The 18,046-nt window shown below is 42.6% G+C and overlaps 3 protein-coding genes across 4 annotated transcripts; 1 reads left to right on the forward strand and 2 right to left on the reverse strand.

The window, feature by feature from the left end:
• The first annotated feature begins 172 nt into the window (after positions 1–172).
• Positions 173–2,497, forward strand: LOC136446412 (large ribosomal subunit protein uL16m-like). Its single transcript, XM_066444769.1, has 4 exons — positions 173–340; positions 753–827; positions 1,054–1,205; positions 1,909–2,497. The coding sequence occupies exons 1-4, from the start codon at positions 256–258 to the stop codon at positions 2,365–2,367; spliced, it is 771 nt and encodes a 256-aa protein (XP_066300866.1). The 5' UTR covers positions 173–255; the 3' UTR covers positions 2,368–2,497.
• A 1,044-nt stretch (positions 2,498–3,541) lies between these two features.
• LOC136446399 (intraflagellar transport protein 22 homolog) lies at positions 3,542–9,629 on the reverse strand. Of its 2 annotated transcripts, none has more exons than XM_066444759.1 (7): positions 9,529–9,629; positions 6,971–7,146; positions 6,480–6,559; positions 5,565–5,654; positions 5,056–5,154; positions 4,742–4,842; positions 3,542–4,311 (listed from the first exon to the last, which is right to left on the reverse strand). In XM_066444759.1, exons 1-7 carry the CDS (start codon positions 9,566–9,568, stop codon positions 4,163–4,165), a joined length of 735 nt encoding a protein of 244 aa, XP_066300856.1. In that variant the 5' UTR covers positions 9,569–9,629; the 3' UTR covers positions 3,542–4,162. The 2 variants fall into 2 exon arrangements, with proteins under 2 accessions (XP_066300856.1, XP_066300850.1); XM_066444753.1 differs by lacking the exon at positions 9,529–9,629 and adding an exon at positions 9,008–9,080.
• Positions 9,630–11,250: 1,621 nt separating this feature from the next.
• Positions 11,251–17,670, reverse strand: LOC136446420 (uncharacterized). The gene is made up of 3 exons (XM_066444779.1): positions 17,538–17,670; positions 16,640–16,878; positions 11,251–15,722 (listed from the first exon to the last, which is right to left on the reverse strand). The coding sequence occupies exons 2-3, from the start codon at positions 16,826–16,828 to the stop codon at positions 12,228–12,230; spliced, it is 3,684 nt and encodes a 1,227-aa protein (XP_066300876.1). The 5' UTR covers positions 16,829–16,878; positions 17,538–17,670; the 3' UTR covers positions 11,251–12,227.
• Positions 17,671–18,046: the final 376 nt, after the last annotated feature.

The following is an 18,046-nucleotide window of genomic DNA, read 5'->3' on the forward strand; positions in this document are numbered from 1 at the left end:
AGAAATATTTTTGTGCATCTATAAGTGCATCGAAACTACGGCTTTTGTAAACTTTATAGCATTAATATTGTTATGTAAAATATGGGTACTCACACTATTATGTAGAAGACTTTATTATATTTAGATGGTTTTAAAAAGCATAAAAGTACTCAACACAGATTCCCCGTTTGTAGTGTACCCGTCCAATGTTGGGATTGAAAATGAAAATGGAGGATTTGGTTGTGAAACGTGCGTGAAGTTTTTGAAGCCGACACGATGTCTCTTTTCTTGCAAAGAGTTGGAAACCACGTTGGTCTAAGGACATCTAGGTTGTGTTTGATTCAATCTCACCATATAACAGGTGAGTATTTGTTCCTAGATCAATCCGATATGGCAAGGTTAACGTTGGAGAAAAGTGGGGAGGGGGGCATATGGGTGCTTCGACCTTTACATGAGTAGAGTAGTGAGTATCTCGCCCCAGATAATGTTGAAACCGACAGCTTTACACTTATTTTACCTTCAGAAGAAGCCTGGTAATTTTTTGGGGGAAAATGAGGTATTTCAATGCCTTATGCTATTTTTCATATCACTGCCCAGTACTATACTTTTTACTCTACTATACTTTTTTTTACTCTACTATACTTTTTTTTTCGAAACCAAGGCCACCTACTTACCTTGATACGGATACCGCTTGCAGGATAGAAGGCGTCTGCCTGTTGTGTCCTGATCTTCTGTCTTCTTAATGTATTCCCCTTTACACTTGAACTTTGCAGCAAGGCAAGTCTGCCCGCCAGTGTGTGTACTTTCTGCTGGACTGAAGAACTTCCCCATTCCTAGGAACTATGACCGTGAGTATCTCACAGAAACAGATTATTTTCTAGTAATTCTACATAACGTTTATGTAAATTAATCTTCTGTATGACTATGATGTACAGATCAATATTTTTCTCACAAAACCTCTGGAATGCATTTATTTAGCAAGCACTCTGCCAAACTACAAGAATACACATGTGTTGTTGTTTTTAAAACTTTTCACAACTTACGTATATTGATTAATTGCTTTCTCCACTGTAGATGTTGAGATACCCGAGCAGTCTAAGCTGAAGTTCTACCAGAGAACCCCAGACCTGGTAAAGCATGTGAGAGAACCCAGGGGCATCAAGATGCTGCGGGGGCCAGCAGATCCTGAACAAACTGTTTTGATTGGCAAACAGTACGGGATCAAGGTATGGCACTGTTCAGTGTTGGCGTACATGTACACAATCAGAATGTTTACCGGTATATCAACAAAACAAAGTATAATACAGGGATTCAACTACATAAATAGCCAAAGTCATTAAAGTTAAGGTGACCCGGGCATCCTGAAAAGACGCATAGGGGTGGCACCCATCTCCATTTCTATAGCCCTTGGGCCACACACATTTGTGCAAGTCACTACAGCAGGGGGCTGATCAACTGGTAGTGATGTGTGTGTTTAACTACCATACTCTTTCCCAAATGCTGAGTGCTAAGCAGAGAACGCAATATGTACCATTTTTAAAGTCTTTGGTATGACCCGGCCAGGGTTTTAACTCACGACCTACCCGTGTACAAGGCAAACACTCTACCAACTAGGCCATTGCACTGGTCATTACTAGTACTGTATTCTGAAGCAGGATTTTTACATATGATCCACTGCTGACCACATCTCTTATCTGCATAAAGACATCATTGACGACGTAATATAGCAGTGGTTTGTGGATTCACTGTAGCTGGAAATGCAGCTTCTTATGAAACGGAAAGGTAAATATTGTTTCTAATGTTTGCTTTATGGAGCATAAGATAGCTAGATTTTTATCTTAGCATACCAAGACTCATTGTTGGTCATATACATGTTCAAATAATAGGAAATAAAAACACCATCAAATCTTGTTTCTCCACCTACTGTAGGCTCTCTCTCCAGGACTTATGAGGTGGGGACACTTTGAGATGATTCGCCTCACCATCAACCGCCGCATGGACACCAAAACGATGTGGGCAAAATGGCGCATCGAGGCACCTTACAAGCCCCTGACCAAAAAAGGGCAAGGCCACCGCATGGGCGGCGGGAAGGGTGCGATCGACCACTACGTCACGCCGATAAAACAAGACCGCATGATTGTAGAAATGGGAGGGAAGATGGATTTTGAGGTGGTGTACCCCATGTTGAGGGAGATCGCACAGAAGTTACCCTTCCAAGCCAAGGTTGTGAGTCAGGAGATGTTGGATGAGGAGGAGAAGGAGGAGACATGGAGGCAGGAGAACAACCAGAACGAGTTCACGTTCGAAGACGTGGTGAAAAAGAACATGATGGGATGTTGTCAATATATCAGTAAATATGACAGAGAGTGGTTTGGAAAATACAAGTAGTCGCACTGGGTAGATTTTGTCTTTACACATAAAGATGAGGATGATAGTGAGATAGATATATTTAGTATTGAAAAGGTCCATAATTACTGTTGCCATTCTTGAATGATGAGAATAAATTTGCTTATTCCAATCTTGCTTATTCGGTGTCTTATTAGCCTCTTAGTTGCATAATGAGGATTATTTTACTGCTAGGACCTACTTTCCAATTAAAGACCCACTATGTAGTTTTAGGCCAATACAGAAAGTAGATTTTCCTACTGTTTCTTTGCATAGCAAGCTTGATCAACTCTATAGAATTGCTTACAGGTATTCAGGAAGGGAGGTTACAACATTACTGCACCATACAAACAACTTTAAAAAAACTTTTATCCTCCATCCAAAACAACACACAGTGTGAAACTAACACATGGTCACACATGGCTTCTGTACTTCTTATCAGGCTGACCGCCCAGTGGGGTGCCTGTTTTATACAGTTAACCAGTTTCTGTAAAAAATCATCCTTACCGGAGTTCTTGCAGTTTTGAAGGGAAAATAACCACACTTTATTGATACCCTTCAAAGTAGACTCTCTAGAATAAATTAATAGTTGCATTGTACCCTCTTGGAAAAAGATATGAGTGTTTCCAAAGAAGAAGGGCTTCATGGCATCTGGCAGTCTAAAGTGTGCCTAAGTGATTAGACCACCATGGGGGTCCTCCAGTGCACTGGGATGTTGTTGCTTATCTACTATTGAGGTGGTGTCCGGGAGTTTTTGTTTTGCTTTTGTACAGTTCACAAATACCAAAAATAGACGAAATAATGAAGAAAATATGCTGAAAAGGGGTTGTACATGTCAGTACCTGCCATTAACATTAAGATTTGTTCACAAGCATATTTTCAAATTTTGCGCCAAAATCCTACATTGTGGGCCTTTAAAGATCAAAATAAACCTATGAGTAACTTTGAGAATCATCCGCTTTAAATCCATGAAAAGACATACAAGGTATACCAAAGACACAGTTTTGCGCAGATACATACTTACACACACACACATGCATGTACATACACATTTATACACACAAAAGCACATCAAAATCACATACACATGTAGTATACACGCTCAAATACACAAGTACACATACACTACATTAATCCATCACACACACATTCAAACATGAATAAAAATTTGAATGGATATGGCAAGGATACACATATAATCTCTCAAAGTGTAATCACTTACTGAGGCCTATGTATATGGACAAAAAACTAACTAAAACCCATGGATACACAAATCTGTCTCAAAATAGTACTTACTGAGGCCTAGGATATAAAGTAAAAAATCCTTAAGGCCTTCTGCTTAAATTACATGCTCACATAAACGAAACTTTTTCCCCTAATATTGTAATCCATAAACCCAAAGATTTTAAGAAGTACATGCAGATTTAATGTCAAACATATCACTTTCACATACAGAATTTGAAGAAGCATAGTTCTTTGTGCAGGCACAACCATTTATTACATCTGCAATTCAAACATGGTAACATGTACTAGTAACACAATTAATATTTCTTACACAAGATTCTACCCTAAACCCAAATACAATGACAATCTAAAATTACTTTCCATAGGGTTTTATTCTTTATTCCCAGTGCTCATTTTACCAATCTTAAATATACACAGATAAAGTATGTACATATCCCTCAAAGCATGCTTGTAAACTAAAGTCACACATTACCAATAGTAACTGGTGTTTTAAGGGAGAAATCATATGACAAGCATGTGGCAATCACATGTCAAGCATGTGATGACCACATGATTAGCTGATGATGCTGAGCTCCTCCTTGTCTCTGTTGTCAGACATGGTGGACAGGATGTTGGTCAAGAAGTTGGAGAACTCTTGTCTGACGGAGTCCCCATCCTCGTCTATATTGCTGTGGACAACGGTCACTTTGCTCAAAAGTGAGGCTGAAAAAGTTGTAATGATGAAAAAAATTCAGTTTAATCAACACAGTTTAATCACATCTGTTATGAATAGGGCTGCATACTATGGGGTACAGTTACGACATCACAAGAATCCTTTTGAACCAACTTAAAGCGTGAATGCCAAATTATGTACATGAATCTATATAGCCTGTAAAACCACTCGTCGGCGTCGTCAAAGCACACCATGAGCCAGTGCCGTATATTATATCTGTACCTAAACCTCATTACCAGTACTGTACCTGTACCTGATGCTACATTTAAGATGCAGTCCTAGAGATGAAAAGGCTATAAAAATACTTTGACTATGGTAATTTCATTAACCAATATCTGTAAGTTTATTTCTATGCAGGACAGATATACTTCTTCTAAGTTTAGTACTGTAGGTCTGAAGTAGTTTTTGGTATGTACTTACACAGGTGGCCCCTTGCTTTGTCAGATGTAGAGGGTTTGTGGTGTGCGAAGGCCAGGCACTGGGAATCTTTCAAACCCTGCTGTGAGACAAAGTGGCTGTACCTGAAACAAAAAGGTCACAATGACAATTGAATAGTGATTAATAGGTCCTTTTTACAGCAGGCAAAATTGTTAATTTTTGAAATTTTAGTAAAATGTATGAAACACAAATACCAGTTGCCAAATAGCAAATTGTGGCGTTGAATGCCCAAATGGCTATGTTAGCGGACACAAAATCGAGAGGTCACCATTTCATAAAAAGAGAAAAAAGCGTACCATGTTTCCAGCTCCTTGTCGTGGTTGGGTTGATCAGGGTTAAAGACTAAGAGAACCCCGTTGGTCTCCAGTTGGATGGCCGGCCAGCACTGCTCAAACCTGATGGTAAAAAATGGTTAAAAAACAGAACCAAGAAAAGCTTATAGGAGGCCCAAAATCACCTCAACCTTTGTCTTTCCAGGAACTTAACGTTACCTGCATACCAAATATCTTTGCAATCCATCCATAGCTTTTTAAGTCATGCTGGTCAAAGTATGCAGAAGCTAGCCTGGGTGCCATCCTTTCACTACCGATACTACTATCAATACAGATAATAGGCTATACAGAAACAGGCACACAAGCCATAAATAGTACAGTAGTAGAAATAAGGTAAGACATCTTTTATTGGCAGATTAGTAAATACTAGTTCATTGTATATGTATCTTAACAATATCAGGGCAGATTTTATACATACTATTTGGATACATAGTTGAACTTTATGACATAAATATTGTAATTTGTAGTCTTACTTGTGATCTCCACTACAATCCCACAGTTCCACCTCAGCATTGACAGTTCTCCCTCCAACGTTGAGCCCATTGTTTTCAAACTCCAGAATCCTATATAAATGGAAAACATGTAACCTTTTATTTAGTTGTTTTTCAAAGGTTGCATGTTCTAATTTCAAAAGGTTTTAGCCATTGAAGTAGTGAAAAGAAGAGAAGTCAAGACGTTATGGGTCAAATATCTAGCAAGAATACCACAAGTTTTAACAACATGTTTGTTTGCTGCATAATAATCATGCACGCAACTGGTGTACGCGTAGCACACCAGTTTTGTACAACTTCAACTTAAGATACCCCCAAATAACCCCACAAGGGGCAAAGTAGGGGGGGAGGAGGTCCCAGGCTAAGGCGGGCAGGCCTCCAGCCTGTTGCAGAATGACTCAACGGTGGGAGCCATAACAACCGCGCCAGGCAGGGCATTCCACTGGGGGATAGTTCGGGTACAGTGTAAGACCAGCCAGTAACGTTATAAGGTTGATCCACTCACACTGAGAAGGACCCCTGCTCAACATGTAGCTCTTTTTACGTCCCATTCAAGAGAACGTCCCTATAGCTAACGGAGGGTAGGTACTCACTTTCATCTGAATCAAGCTAATCGGAGTAAAGTGCCTTTCCCCAGGGCACCTCTATTAACAGTCATACACATAAGAATCAACTGGGCCGAACCGTCCTGGACCTGGGGCCGATTTGTCCTCGGCCTGGGGCCAAATCGTCCTGGACCTGGGGCCAAACCGTCCTGGACTTGGGGTCGAAACGTCGGGGCCGAACTGTCCATGGGCCGAAATGTCCTGATACCATTCTGAATTTCTGAGTCAACAACCCTAACCACAAGGCCTAGGCCACCATGCCACCAGCTGTAGTGTACAATTACAAACTCACCTGATCCCCTGTGTGGGCATGTAGTCCCCACTCATCTCTGTAGCATCAGCCAGGAAGTTGGATAGAACCGTCTTTCCGCTCTACATGGTAAAAACATTTAACGTTGATATTAATATTTAACGTTACATGCAAATCGTCAGCGTATTCAACAACAAACCCCACAAAATAATTTATCACATTTTCCCTTGAATCAAAATTTGCTTGACGAAAGGCAGTGACTATGCTGCTTAAACAATTGCCTAGTGCTTACTAATTTTTGTGGTAAGCATACGTATTTGCCAGATCGGCCAAAGGCTTCCTATCTCCATGGCGACAACGCCCCCCTCCCCCAAAAACGAGAGAGCTGGTCAAAAATGTTGACACTGTTTCCCGCGCTAATTAAGGACTCTGCTTACCAAAAATCCAAAGAAATGGTCAGATTAAGGGCAGGAAACTTTAACGGTTACTGAAAACACTCCGTAAGATTGAAGACATTTTTGGCGCGTTCTTACCTCGCAGGGCCCGAGCACCAGAACTTTCACTTTGAACATCTCTGGAATGTTTGACCTCTGACCGGACATCTTCACGTGACCGAGGACGGACCGTCTACCCGATCTCGTTCCCACGGGTTTCGGTTCGTCCCCATTGGGCGAGCGGTTTGCGGGTTCAGACATATCACTCAGCTTTGCTGTAAGAACAAATCATAAACATGACTTAAGATTATAAATGCGAGCCACAGGACATCGATAAAAACTGAAAAACAGATATTGGCCAATAGACTTGCAGTTCTAACATTTACTGCTAGATGTCGTTGATGCACTGAAGCGTATTGTTACCTGAAGCCTATTGTAGATATGAGTACATTTATACCCATCTGAATCAAATATGAGCTAAATTCACAAGCCTTTTGCAGAGTAGAAGCAGCTGAATAGCAGGCATAGGTAAACACAGAAACATACCGATATTGAATGCCTTGAATACCATCTTCGGGAAGGAAGGCTACTCGACTCCAGGCCTTTCTTCCCAGGTCATTCATATTGATTCGTCTATGTTATAAGAATTGCAATGGCCATAGAAAATATTAATTTCTGAAATCTTTTGTGAATTGTATCTAACTTTGCATTTATAAAAGGATTGTTCCAGCCCAAAGGAGGTCGTTGGATAAAAGTGTGTCGGTCGTATACAAGCTATTCAAACAAACCTAACACAAGTTCGGAGACCTCATGAAATATTCTAAGCATGCAAAGTACAAATAGATGTACATCATCTATGCATGATTATGTACATCTTTAAGTATATAAATTCCTAAACTTACACGTATTCGTTTTTCGTGCTTCCCTAACTCCACTTTACTGACTTCAATGCTTACTTCAATTTTTTTCTGCGAAAAAAAGCGCCACTCTCTTAATCAGCGTTGTAAAAAAGAATTTCATAACAGGAATCTTTCCAATGAGATTTATCTTTCTTCCTTGCCTTTAATGGCCACGATCTTGATGACGACCATTCTGGCATGTTGGTTAAGTCATGTGAAGTGCCTTTCCCAAGGGCGCAAGATCGGTGACAGGGTAGGATGCGAACCCGGCCGGGACCACTTTGTTCTGAGACGAGCACATACACTGCCGTTGCGCCACACGACTATTTATAAACGGATGTATAGTAGACGTTTTTGCCGAGTAGAACTAGAAGTGTTGGTTAAGTCATGTTAAGTGCATTTCCGAAGGGCACAAGATCGGTGACACGGTAGGATTCGAACCCGGGACCACTTTGTCCTAAGACGAGCACACTGCCATTGCGCCACACGACGATTTGTAAACGGATGTAAAGTATACATTTTTGCTGAGTGGAAGAACAACCCCAGCACCACAGGTGGTCTATTTCACTCAAGCTTGCCTTGATATCAAGGTCCAGTTTCAGCGTGACGAATACATTCCTTAACGGTCTGTCGGAAATTCAGGAACAAGAAATCTTGGCATATATCGTTTACAGGGTAAAAACGTAAGACCCCCCCATTCACATGCACAGGGACAACTCATTTATACCTTAGACCGGTGGAAGAATGAATCATTGTGAAGCGATGTCTCCACATATTAACAACAAGGAATACAGTACTAGTACACAAACGATCTATACGTTCCCTGACTGGACGATGTCGCAACTATAGCAACAACCAGACTTAACTTTATTGATTAGCAACTGTCTTTCTTGCCTTGGCACATCATCGGAGAAAGCTATATTTGGTGAAACGACAATTTTACATAATAGGCCAGAGAAAACGAATCACAGGGTACCTGACACGTTCAATAGTAAAATATTTATAAAGAAGTTTTTTGAGGGGCCACCACAAGAAAAATAACACCCACCCCATCCACACCCCAACACACACACACACACACACTATGCCAGTCTGAAAAGGCAACTGTTTGCTCCAAGGCGGCGTAACTACAACATACAATGGCAAACCTTGACGGACACTGATGAAAGGAATTCTAAAACCAAGCACCCGTCCGTACCGTACACAGATGTAAGCCGTAACATTCGTTTTATCTTACCTAGATCTTGCACATTGTAAAGTCTGGCATGGCTGGAATCAGGGAATAGTTTGATCATTGCTAAAAATGACGATATCATACACACAGCGGTCCAAAGTTTCACAGATTATACACCGGTGGAATTTTCTGTTCCAGAAATGTGTGTAGGCTGAGCTGCTGGGAGAGCGCCACCTGTCTCGTTGTCAAACAATATTGTTGAAGTGTTTTGACTAGCCGGGGTGTTTCTCTTTAAATTTCCATCGGATATCGTTTCCGCAGAAACAATCTCTTGCAGTTGTGTCGCTCACAGCTACAAGGGATTGTCACAAATTCTTACAGAAATGTTAAAAACAATAGTCATTCTTTATGTCTGAACAATACCCCAGAACTGTTTGTCGTACTTCCCATATTGTCGACATAAACGTGTATTCTATTGACGAGATCTTCAACGTGCAACTAAGACCATTATATTCCCGTATGTCTTGGTTTACCCAAAGAGATCTAGGAACCAGAATGAACGTTTGAGACTGTCCCCTGCTCACCTTTTATTCTCTCCTTTCGCCTCTGCCTTCGACTGGCCATTGTTGATAATCCTGCCGGTCAGTCCACTGTCTAAAGCTGACCCTTTGTACGTAATCCACTCCAGACAATGGTCAGTTGGCCGTAGAAACCCAGCGATATCATAAGACTTGACCGGAAACTTTGTAGTAGTGTATTGTTGACGCCAGTTTGTATACGGTGAAGTTGAGGTAAAGTGTTCGGGTGGTGACGATGTCGACCCTTCGTTCTTTCTAGATTACGTCAGGTTACGCTGGGTTAAACAAAAGTCAATGGAACGTGACGAAGAAAGAAGTATAAAGCTTGATTTGCGCTAAAGAACACGTACAAACAGCGTCGAGTGTTTTATCTAATCATGGCAAAAGTTATTAATTTCAACTGTGTTGTGAATAGAGGAAGTATAGAGGGAGGACTTACTGTGGTTTATAAATCAAACGAAAGAAACTGATCGATAATGCCTGATTTTCTACGAATATCAACGGCTGTTTCCAATCCAACGTTGCCCCGCACGCTTTTGTAGCGTGTAAAACACAGACACTGACACACCCCTTCTCCTAACACACACACGGGGAAAAAGAAATGTCCTCCAAGAATCAAATCGATTGTGTTCACTAGCAAACGTTTATGGAAACTGCCTTACCTTAGCTATTGTTGTCACCTCACATCGCACCTACGTAATCACGTAATACCTGATGTTCTACAAATAGTATCACTTCTTAAGTCTAGGATATCAGTGTCAATCAGAGTGGATAATTAGATTGGAAACAGGAGATTGGGTAAGCCCTGCCATTGTGTTCGTTAGCACTTTTCCCTAAGAAAATTGCATGTCAGGATTTTTACTTTTGTAAATAGTATGCTTGGCCGTGCGGGTGGTCTATTTTACGTACTGTAATTCTTGCAATTGTTTCTTTCACTGTAACTTTTAATCTATGTTTACTGTTTTTAAGGTCACCTCTGTACCGTGAACTTATTATCACCATTAAAAACCTGTTGTAATTATTTATGATTCCTTCACACATCCGTTCTTTAAATCGCTTGCCGCCACCGTGAAGTTTAAGTTCAGTGAAAATCTCCATTTTTTTACACCGTGAAATTTTGTTACCGTAAAGATAAAGTGAATTACTATATCATCTCTATTTCACCGCCTCAAATCTATTGTTGTAGTGCTTTTCCGAGCATTGTGTAGAAGTGTTTTGGTATCTACGCAGGATTGCTATTCAAATCCCTAATGCCTCAGTCATTGGTCTATTTCTTCTATTTAAAGAAAAACGTCTAGTTGCCGACAAGCATATAGCTTTGGGTGGGGGGGAGACTAAAGATAGATTCTTGAAGTTCTTATTGTCAGATTTTTCATCGCTGAGTCTTATATAACGACACTCTGAAAAAATATCTGCGCTTCCATTGCAGCCTATTAGGGTGTATCAATGGTTTGCGGGATCCAACTAAATTTGCCATTCATCTTGTTAAATATTATTATTAACGTTATGTCTGGATATCAGGTCCAAGGGAAACACAAGGGATATTTGAACATATACAAGTATATACCATAACTAGTTTATATGGTCCTTACCGAAAGGAGTATGTCTCCCATACCACCCATACAATTATATTTTATCAACGTCCACTTTGTTTGAAATACGTTACAATTGCTTGCGAATGTTTTAGATACCTGAAAGCTCGTGGTATGAAAGTAAAAACACGGGAAATTTCACCATTTATTTTTATTAGCAATACGTTATCCACAAGAGCTAAGCACTAAGCCTAAGATACATGAGATACCCACTATCGAGTGACGCCTTGCCTTTCAATCTTTTCCGTTAGATCAAATTCTCTATCACGATCATATTAAGTATGCAAATTTCACCATAGTATACTCTCTCCGATATCTTGTCCGAATTACTCTCCAAGCAGAGCTAGGGTTTCGGCTGGTTTTTAATGTGTTTTTAGGCGTTTTTGTCATGCCTTCTACTTTGTCATCGTTTTTGTTGTGTCGCAACAAAAACGATGACAAAGTAGAAGGCATGACAAAAACGCCTAAAAACACATTAAAAACCAGCCGAAACCCTAGCTCTGCTTGGAGAGTAGTCCGAATGCCAGCATGGCCATTTTTGTCTTCAAGAAACTAACTTTAATACCAAATATGTAGATTACATGAAACAGTTACAAGTACAGGTTGAATGTTTTAAGGCTTAGCGTTACGCTCAAGATCTTTCTGAATGATATCCAATACTGAGCCCAAATGGGCTAATGATATCATCTAAACTCGCGCCATGCCAATACAGTACTAACAATAGATGTGCCGAGCTTAAGCTTGCACAAAACAATTTTTTACATCGTCAAATGTATATATAGTCGTAAGGGTGTACTGAAACGTTAACATCCTGAATCTTAACCCACTTTTTTTAGTCTCAATATTGTCTACATAATACATTCAAATTGTGTTAATAAGACTTACGAAAATTAGGAATACCCTGCTAATCCTCTAATTCTTAGCCCACTTTATATCAAGTTACCAAACATGATGATACACCCATAAGTATCTATGAACGTCTTACTCCCAATGTTCCGTAGAATGCCTAACCTAATCATATGTTTCACCAACATTTCCCATTGTAGCTATAGTTTACTCTCCAAGATTTCCTCCGCAACATCATGCCCGTATTTCTATCCTTGATCGTTCTGTTCATGCCCCGTCGGGATACTCTCCGACTTTAAAGATGAATTTGGCGGAGGCGGAGCCGAGGTCGTTCTTCACCGTCAGGGTGTAGGTGTTGGAGGCGGTGATATTCGGGGCGACTCCCGCCTTCTGCGATATGGCGCCCGTTGCCGTGTCCAGCTCCATGAAGCCCGGCAGATCCGGCCTGATGTGCCACGTCCTGGGGTCGCTGCCGGGGTTCAGGAGGGTCGGGGTGAGCTTCTGGTCCATTTGGAAGGTGAAGAGAGTGACGTTCTCCATGCTGAGACCAACGGGCTTGGTCGAGTTCATGGACACCGCCCAGGACGGCTGGTCTTGCTCAGACGTTTCAGCGACGCTGCCGGATCCCCCGAGGTAGTACTTCTTGTCCTGAGCCTTGAACATGGACAGGCTGTAGAACTTGAAGGAGGCAGACTTCAGATGCCCGTCGGCATCCCGCTGGACTGACCCTTGACACTCGGCGACCCACTGCTGCTGGCTGACCGAATCCCCGGTCAGCTGGGTTGCTCCGGACAACTGACCTGTTTCATCAACTGTAAGGTACTTGGACACGATTGCCGTGTTGTCATCGTTAGGCAAGTTGGCGATGAACTTGGCTCTGCCGAAAGAGTCGGTAGTCATGAAGAAGACGGTGTCTGGGCCGTTTGTTGCTTGGGTGAGACTCAGGGATCCGTCTGTATTGAACTGTAGGTACTGATCGGCCGATCCGTTCATCTGAAGGCTGATTCCCTCCTTCTCCAGTTGTCCAGTTGGCTGGTAGCTCTGGAAGCTGTCGATGTCTGCTCCATGCGGCATGTACAGACCTGCGTCGTTGGCCTGCTTCTTTGCGAAATCCTCGAGCGGAGATGGGGTTTTCTTGTGCAGCTCCACGATGAGCAGGACCACGCCAACCAAGGCAGCCGCCACAGCCAGGGCGCCCAGGCAGGAGCAGATCGCCGCGCATTCCACTCCTGCGATCTCCGCTCCCTCGGGGATCAACCAAGATCCAAATGTCGAACAGATCTGCATGGTAGACGCCAGGACTCCCATGGAATTTCCTGCTATCTCAAGCTTCGTTTTCGATTTGCTGAGAGAGATAGAGCCAAAGACGAGCCCTAAAACAGCTAAAGAAGCGCCAAAACGAGTAGCCATGAATTCGTCAAGGTTTTTACCAAACAGAGATTCCACTAGAGCCATGTCCTCTTCGCCCGCGACAACGGCCTCTTCAGTGGCAGCAGCCGCGTCAGCTCCCACCTCTATTTCACCTCCCTTCTTCCCTAAGATCCACTTGCTGAAGCCGTTCGATGCGCGAGTAATGGACTCCTGACACTCGCCTTCGAACGCGATCTTTGCCACGTTCTTGTACTCCATTGCTTCCGTGCCGAATATCTCATACAAGCTGACGCCTCGTTTGACCAACCCTGCTGCCACTCCAGTGAACACAAGGATACCGTCGCTGACCACCTGTGCTTTCTTTGCTCCATCCAGGGACTTCCAATTCTTGACTCCGAAGTAGAACAACATGATGCCTCCACAGACGGCAGCACTTGCAACCAGTTTACCCAGCAGGTACAAGGAACCCTTTGCATACTCGTTATCAACGTAGGTCATGAGCTTTACAAAGTTGTAGTCTCCTGTGAATTGCGAAGCCATCTTCTGAAACTGAGACAGGAGATCTTCCAGATTTTTCTGATTCAGTTTCTCTTGGATTTTTTTAGCAGCCTCTTGCATCTTTGGATCTGTGCTGTCGATGTACTTCTCCTTGAAGCCTGTCAGGATTTCATTGACCGCGTACTGGTAGTTGGTCATGTCGCCGCTGAAGTCGATGAGCTGCGGGAGGATGTTCGTCAACTGGAAGATCTGGATGATCTTGACGTACTGTTCCTGAAACACGGCGCTGTCGTCCAAGATACCGAGAATGGCGCAGTTCTGTTGGATCTGCCTGGAGAACGCCGAGCCATCCAGAGACGCGGCCCCCCCAACGGAGAGCATCTGAAGCATCGAGAGCGCAGATGGCTGGGTGACGTCACGGAAGAACCAATAGGCCCAGTACTTCCCTTGTTGTCCTAACGCTGTCAGGCTTTCTATGATAGCCAACATAGAGGCTTGGTTAGTGTCATCTTCAACGGTGGATTCGATCTCTTCGATCCAAGAGCTTTTGTCCTGTGCGATGTATGATGCGTACCTTGCCCTGTTTTGCATCTGGTCAACCAGGAACTGTCCCATCCTCGGCATGTCCTGTAGCCAGTGGGTCTTGTACAGCTCCGGAGACTGAGCATTGAAAACGCTTGCTGTTGATGTCTCCGTTTTCAGCCACTTCTTAGCTCGAATAGCGTTGAGTTTCCCGGCGTAGTCGTCACTTTTCCACACATTAGGAAGTGCCTGAGCAAGATAGGCAACACTCAGGGTCTTGTACCAATCCCTTGCAATACCGTCGTCCCCGTTCTCTTGCTGTTCGGTGGAAGGACTGCCATTCGTGTCGGCGATTTGCTTGATCGTTGGGTCCAGGTCAGGAGCATTGCTCATCCCCATATACTTCTTCCGGAGGTCCCCATCCATGTAGTACTGTAGGATTGTGTAGAAATCATTCATAGACTTCTGCTGGAAAGCGTCGTACCACCTGCCGTTGTCATCCTTCTTGAACTGGGACATGTTTAGAAGTTCTTGGCCGTTAAGAGGTATCTGTCTTGGCGCACCAAGAAGATGTTCCTCATGTTCTTGGACATATGCCTTAACACCGTATACCTCTCCCGTGGCTGCATCGAGAGCCTTGGTCAGCATGGCGCCAGTAAACGTGGACGCTTCAGCATTGAAGGTAAACTGAAGCAGATACGGGAAAACATGTTTCCCATCTTCTCGCGGGTTGTCAGGAACAGGAACCACGTCGTTCTCGTGTTGAAACACCGCTTGGAACTCAGGGGTGAGAACGAAGGAAAAGTCTCCTTCTGCCGGGTTGTATGTCACGCTCGTCTGCAGATCTTCGAAGTTGACCGTGATTTTGTAGGTCTTCTGTCCGATGAAGAACTGCTCCTCTAAGCCATAGGTAAAGCTTAGAACATCGTCATCCCATGTAGCGTCCTTCCACGTGTCGCTTGAGTCGTCCCAGATCAACTTGAGTGCCGAACCTTCTTGTTTAACGTACGCTCCAGCGTTGCTTGAGATTGTACACTTGTAGGTGACTGGCCTCAGCGTTGCCGTCACGGAAAAGTTAGTCTGCCCAAGACTCATGGTCCCGTACCCTCGTACGCTCTCTTCGTGAGGAAAAGCAATGTGGCCGGCATGCTCTCCGTCCTTCCAGATCAACTTGTTGGCGGATTTGTCCCAGTTCCAGGTGCTCATAACGTGCTGGCCTACCTTCAGCTGCTGCATTCCGCCCGATGTTTTCTTCAGGGTGATGGTGTCTGGTGCGGACGGGGGTTCCTTGTCGGCGCTATGGCTAGACATCACTTCTACATCGTAGACGCGGTGTTGTTTGTCCAACAAGTTGAGCATGTTGTCAACAGTCTGAAAAGAAAGGAAGAGAAATGTCGTTAATTTATGGCTGAGAGTACTTCTGATTACTAGTACACGTCAAGAAATCATTACATTCGTGCTATAATTGATCTAGAAAAATATGTAGGTTGTTCAAACATAGAAAGGACTAAGAAACATCTGTCATTATTATGACGATCTCGTTTTTAAAGAAAAGTAACCACCACACAAAAGTAGGAGAAAATGTGATTTATTTCATCTTATTTTGGCCATATTTGAACTACCTGTTCTCGGTGCGTCTGTGCCTAATAAAATCACCAAGGATTACGTATATCTATATCATCACATCAAATGACACGTCGTGCCGTGGGAACAAACCCAGCTAACAAAATACAAATAGTTGCTTTGCAGGTTCCACGTGAAAAAAGGACCGAAGAGATAACGTACTCAGAAAAGGTATCATGGCAGGTCCAGTGTACAGTCGCCTCTGTAAGCTTTTTCATGTTAAAATTCTCCCCATATCTTTCTGTGTGGAGACCCATCTCCTTTACCATCACCCTTATAGCAGGCAGGTGTGCAAGCGCTACAACAGAGGGCTAGTCCCCTGAGAGTGACGTGTGTTTAACTGATATTCTTTCCCATAATTAGTGCTGAATGTTAAGCAGAGAATGCAGTATGTATCATTTTGCAAAGTCTTAAATGATCCCGGCCAGGATTTGACCCCTTATACTACACATGATATACGATAGCTTCAATGAATTCTAGTCTTCTGAACATAACTGTTACAGATCGTGGAATTTCTGATTTCTGGCCAGCAAGAAGTAAAAAAAATGTAATCATGATATGAAAATGGTAACTTGAAAAACAACAACCGGAGGGAGTCTGCAACGGAGGCTAACTTTCTGATTCATTTACATAATATGTAGTATTTATCAATAAAGTGTACATACTGTGGGCTGGGCTTTTTCTGTCTTCTCTGTCTTCTTTGTCTTGTCCTTCCCGGGCGGCCGACTTTCCTTGACCTTGCCTTCTCTTGGCTCTTCCTTGACCTTGCCTTCCCTTGGATCCTCCTTGACCTTGCCTTCTCTTGGCCCTTCCATGTAGATCGGACTACTTTTCGCACCAGCAGAGTTTCCCATGTTGATACCAGATCCTCGTCAGTATTTTGAAGAACTTCGCAGTTGCGATTCTAGAATAACAAGGGTTGACCGGTCAGTTAGATCGTGCATTTTTTCTAAACAAATCACAAAACTAATGTCCGTCATGAAGATTAAAGATGAGAAACTTGACTTATTCGTTTTCAGTCGAACTCGACCAAGCACACCAATTCCAAGTCACCTCCCAGTCTTCTCGGTTTTTCTTACGTTCAGAGGTATATATAAACAATATACATTATATAATGTCCTTGATATAAATAATTCAAAAACCTTCTGAAAAGCGTCAAAATAATATCGATTACAGCATTATCAAATCGTTACCAAAGCTGTACTAAACTTAAGTTTGTTTACCGTCACCATGGCAACATTTGTTGGGCCAAATGTTTGATCTACAAATTCATCGGGATTTTCGTGTTCACGATGTTATTATCTGTCTTACTCATTTCTGATCCAAAGAACGTAATCGTAATCTATGCTGCGACTGGTGGCATAAGTATATATGATATTTGTACCCGGTTGATTCTCGAGCTCCGTCCTGTCCAATGTTCTTTTCAAACACATTTTTGTCGATCCGATCAACATAGTCCACTGATAGCCAAACATGTACACTGGAGGAGGAAACATACGTTATCTAGCACCAATACTGATGAAATAAATCTATAAAGATGGCATAAAAACTGGTTTATCTCACCTCGTACTTCCTGAGTCGAAGCGTTCCGCTGAACTCGCCGTCCAAAAAAAAGACGCTCCCGAACTGGTGTGACGCCTTTTGACTGTACTTTTAATTTTAATGACATGCAGTCTTCGAGGTGGAATTGGCGATAATCAGTCTCTCTCGAGAGATGACAGGGTGTCCTGGGAGAAAAGTAGCAATACGCCTTTCCATGCGGTCTAGTGTAATTAATTAATTAACATAATTACTTGAACAGGGCGTAATGATAATACAGACAAGTCTTCTCTTATTCAAGTCTGTGAATAAAACCATAATTTTGTCCCTTTTTCAGTTATTTGCTATGAGATTACAAAGTAATACGTATCAAATCTATCTAGATTATTTTTCATCCTCCTGTCCCTTGGCAACAGGTAATAATTAGTGAAGTTGCCATAGTGAACAATTAGAAACGATTAGTATTCTGTTATCTTTGGGCGGAGTGGTAATTTTGTTTGTTTGTGCCCTAGTCAAGACAACTCCATGTGAAA

This window comes from Branchiostoma lanceolatum, chromosome 1 (genome assembly GCF_035083965.1).
Source record: "Branchiostoma lanceolatum isolate klBraLanc5 chromosome 1, klBraLanc5.hap2, whole genome shotgun sequence".
NCBI lineage: Eukaryota > Metazoa > Chordata > Leptocardii > Amphioxiformes > Branchiostomatidae > Branchiostoma > Branchiostoma lanceolatum.

What these genes read in the sequence shown, in the direction of transcription:
- LOC136446412 (XM_066444769.1), top strand. Translation starts at nt 256, where the DNA reads ATGTCTCTTTTCTTGCAAAGAGTTGGAAACCACGTTGGTCTAAGGACA. An exon ending in CATTCCTAGGAACTATGACC is followed by an intron (nt 828 to 1,053) that starts GTGAGTATCTCA and finishes TCTCCACTGTAG; the next exon opens with ATGTTGAGATACCCGAGCAG. An exon ending in GCAAACAGTACGGGATCAAG is followed by an intron (nt 1,206 to 1,908) that starts GTATGGCACTGT and finishes CACCTACTGTAG; the next exon opens with GCTCTCTCTCCAGGACTTAT.
- LOC136446399 (XM_066444753.1), bottom strand. Translation starts at nt 9,065, where the DNA reads ATGATCAAACTATTCCCTGATTCCAGCCATGCCAGACTTTACAATGTG. An exon ending in TGGTGCTCGGGCCCTGCGAG is followed by an intron (nt 6,560 to 6,970) that starts GTAAGAACGCGC and finishes TTTACCATGTAG; the next exon opens with AGCGGAAAGACGGTTCTATC. An exon ending in GATTGTAGTGGAGATCACAA is followed by an intron (nt 5,155 to 5,564) that starts GTAAGACTACAA and finishes TTTTACCATCAG; the next exon opens with GTTTGAGCAGTGCTGGCCGG.
- LOC136446420 (XM_066444779.1), bottom strand. Translation starts at nt 16,828, where the DNA reads ATGGGAAACTCTGCTGGTGCGAAAAGTAGTCCGATCTACATGGAAGGG. An exon ending in CAGAAAAAGCCCAGCCCACA is followed by an intron (nt 15,723 to 16,639) that starts GTATGTACACTT and finishes CTTTCTTTTCAG; the next exon opens with ACTGTTGACAACATGCTCAA.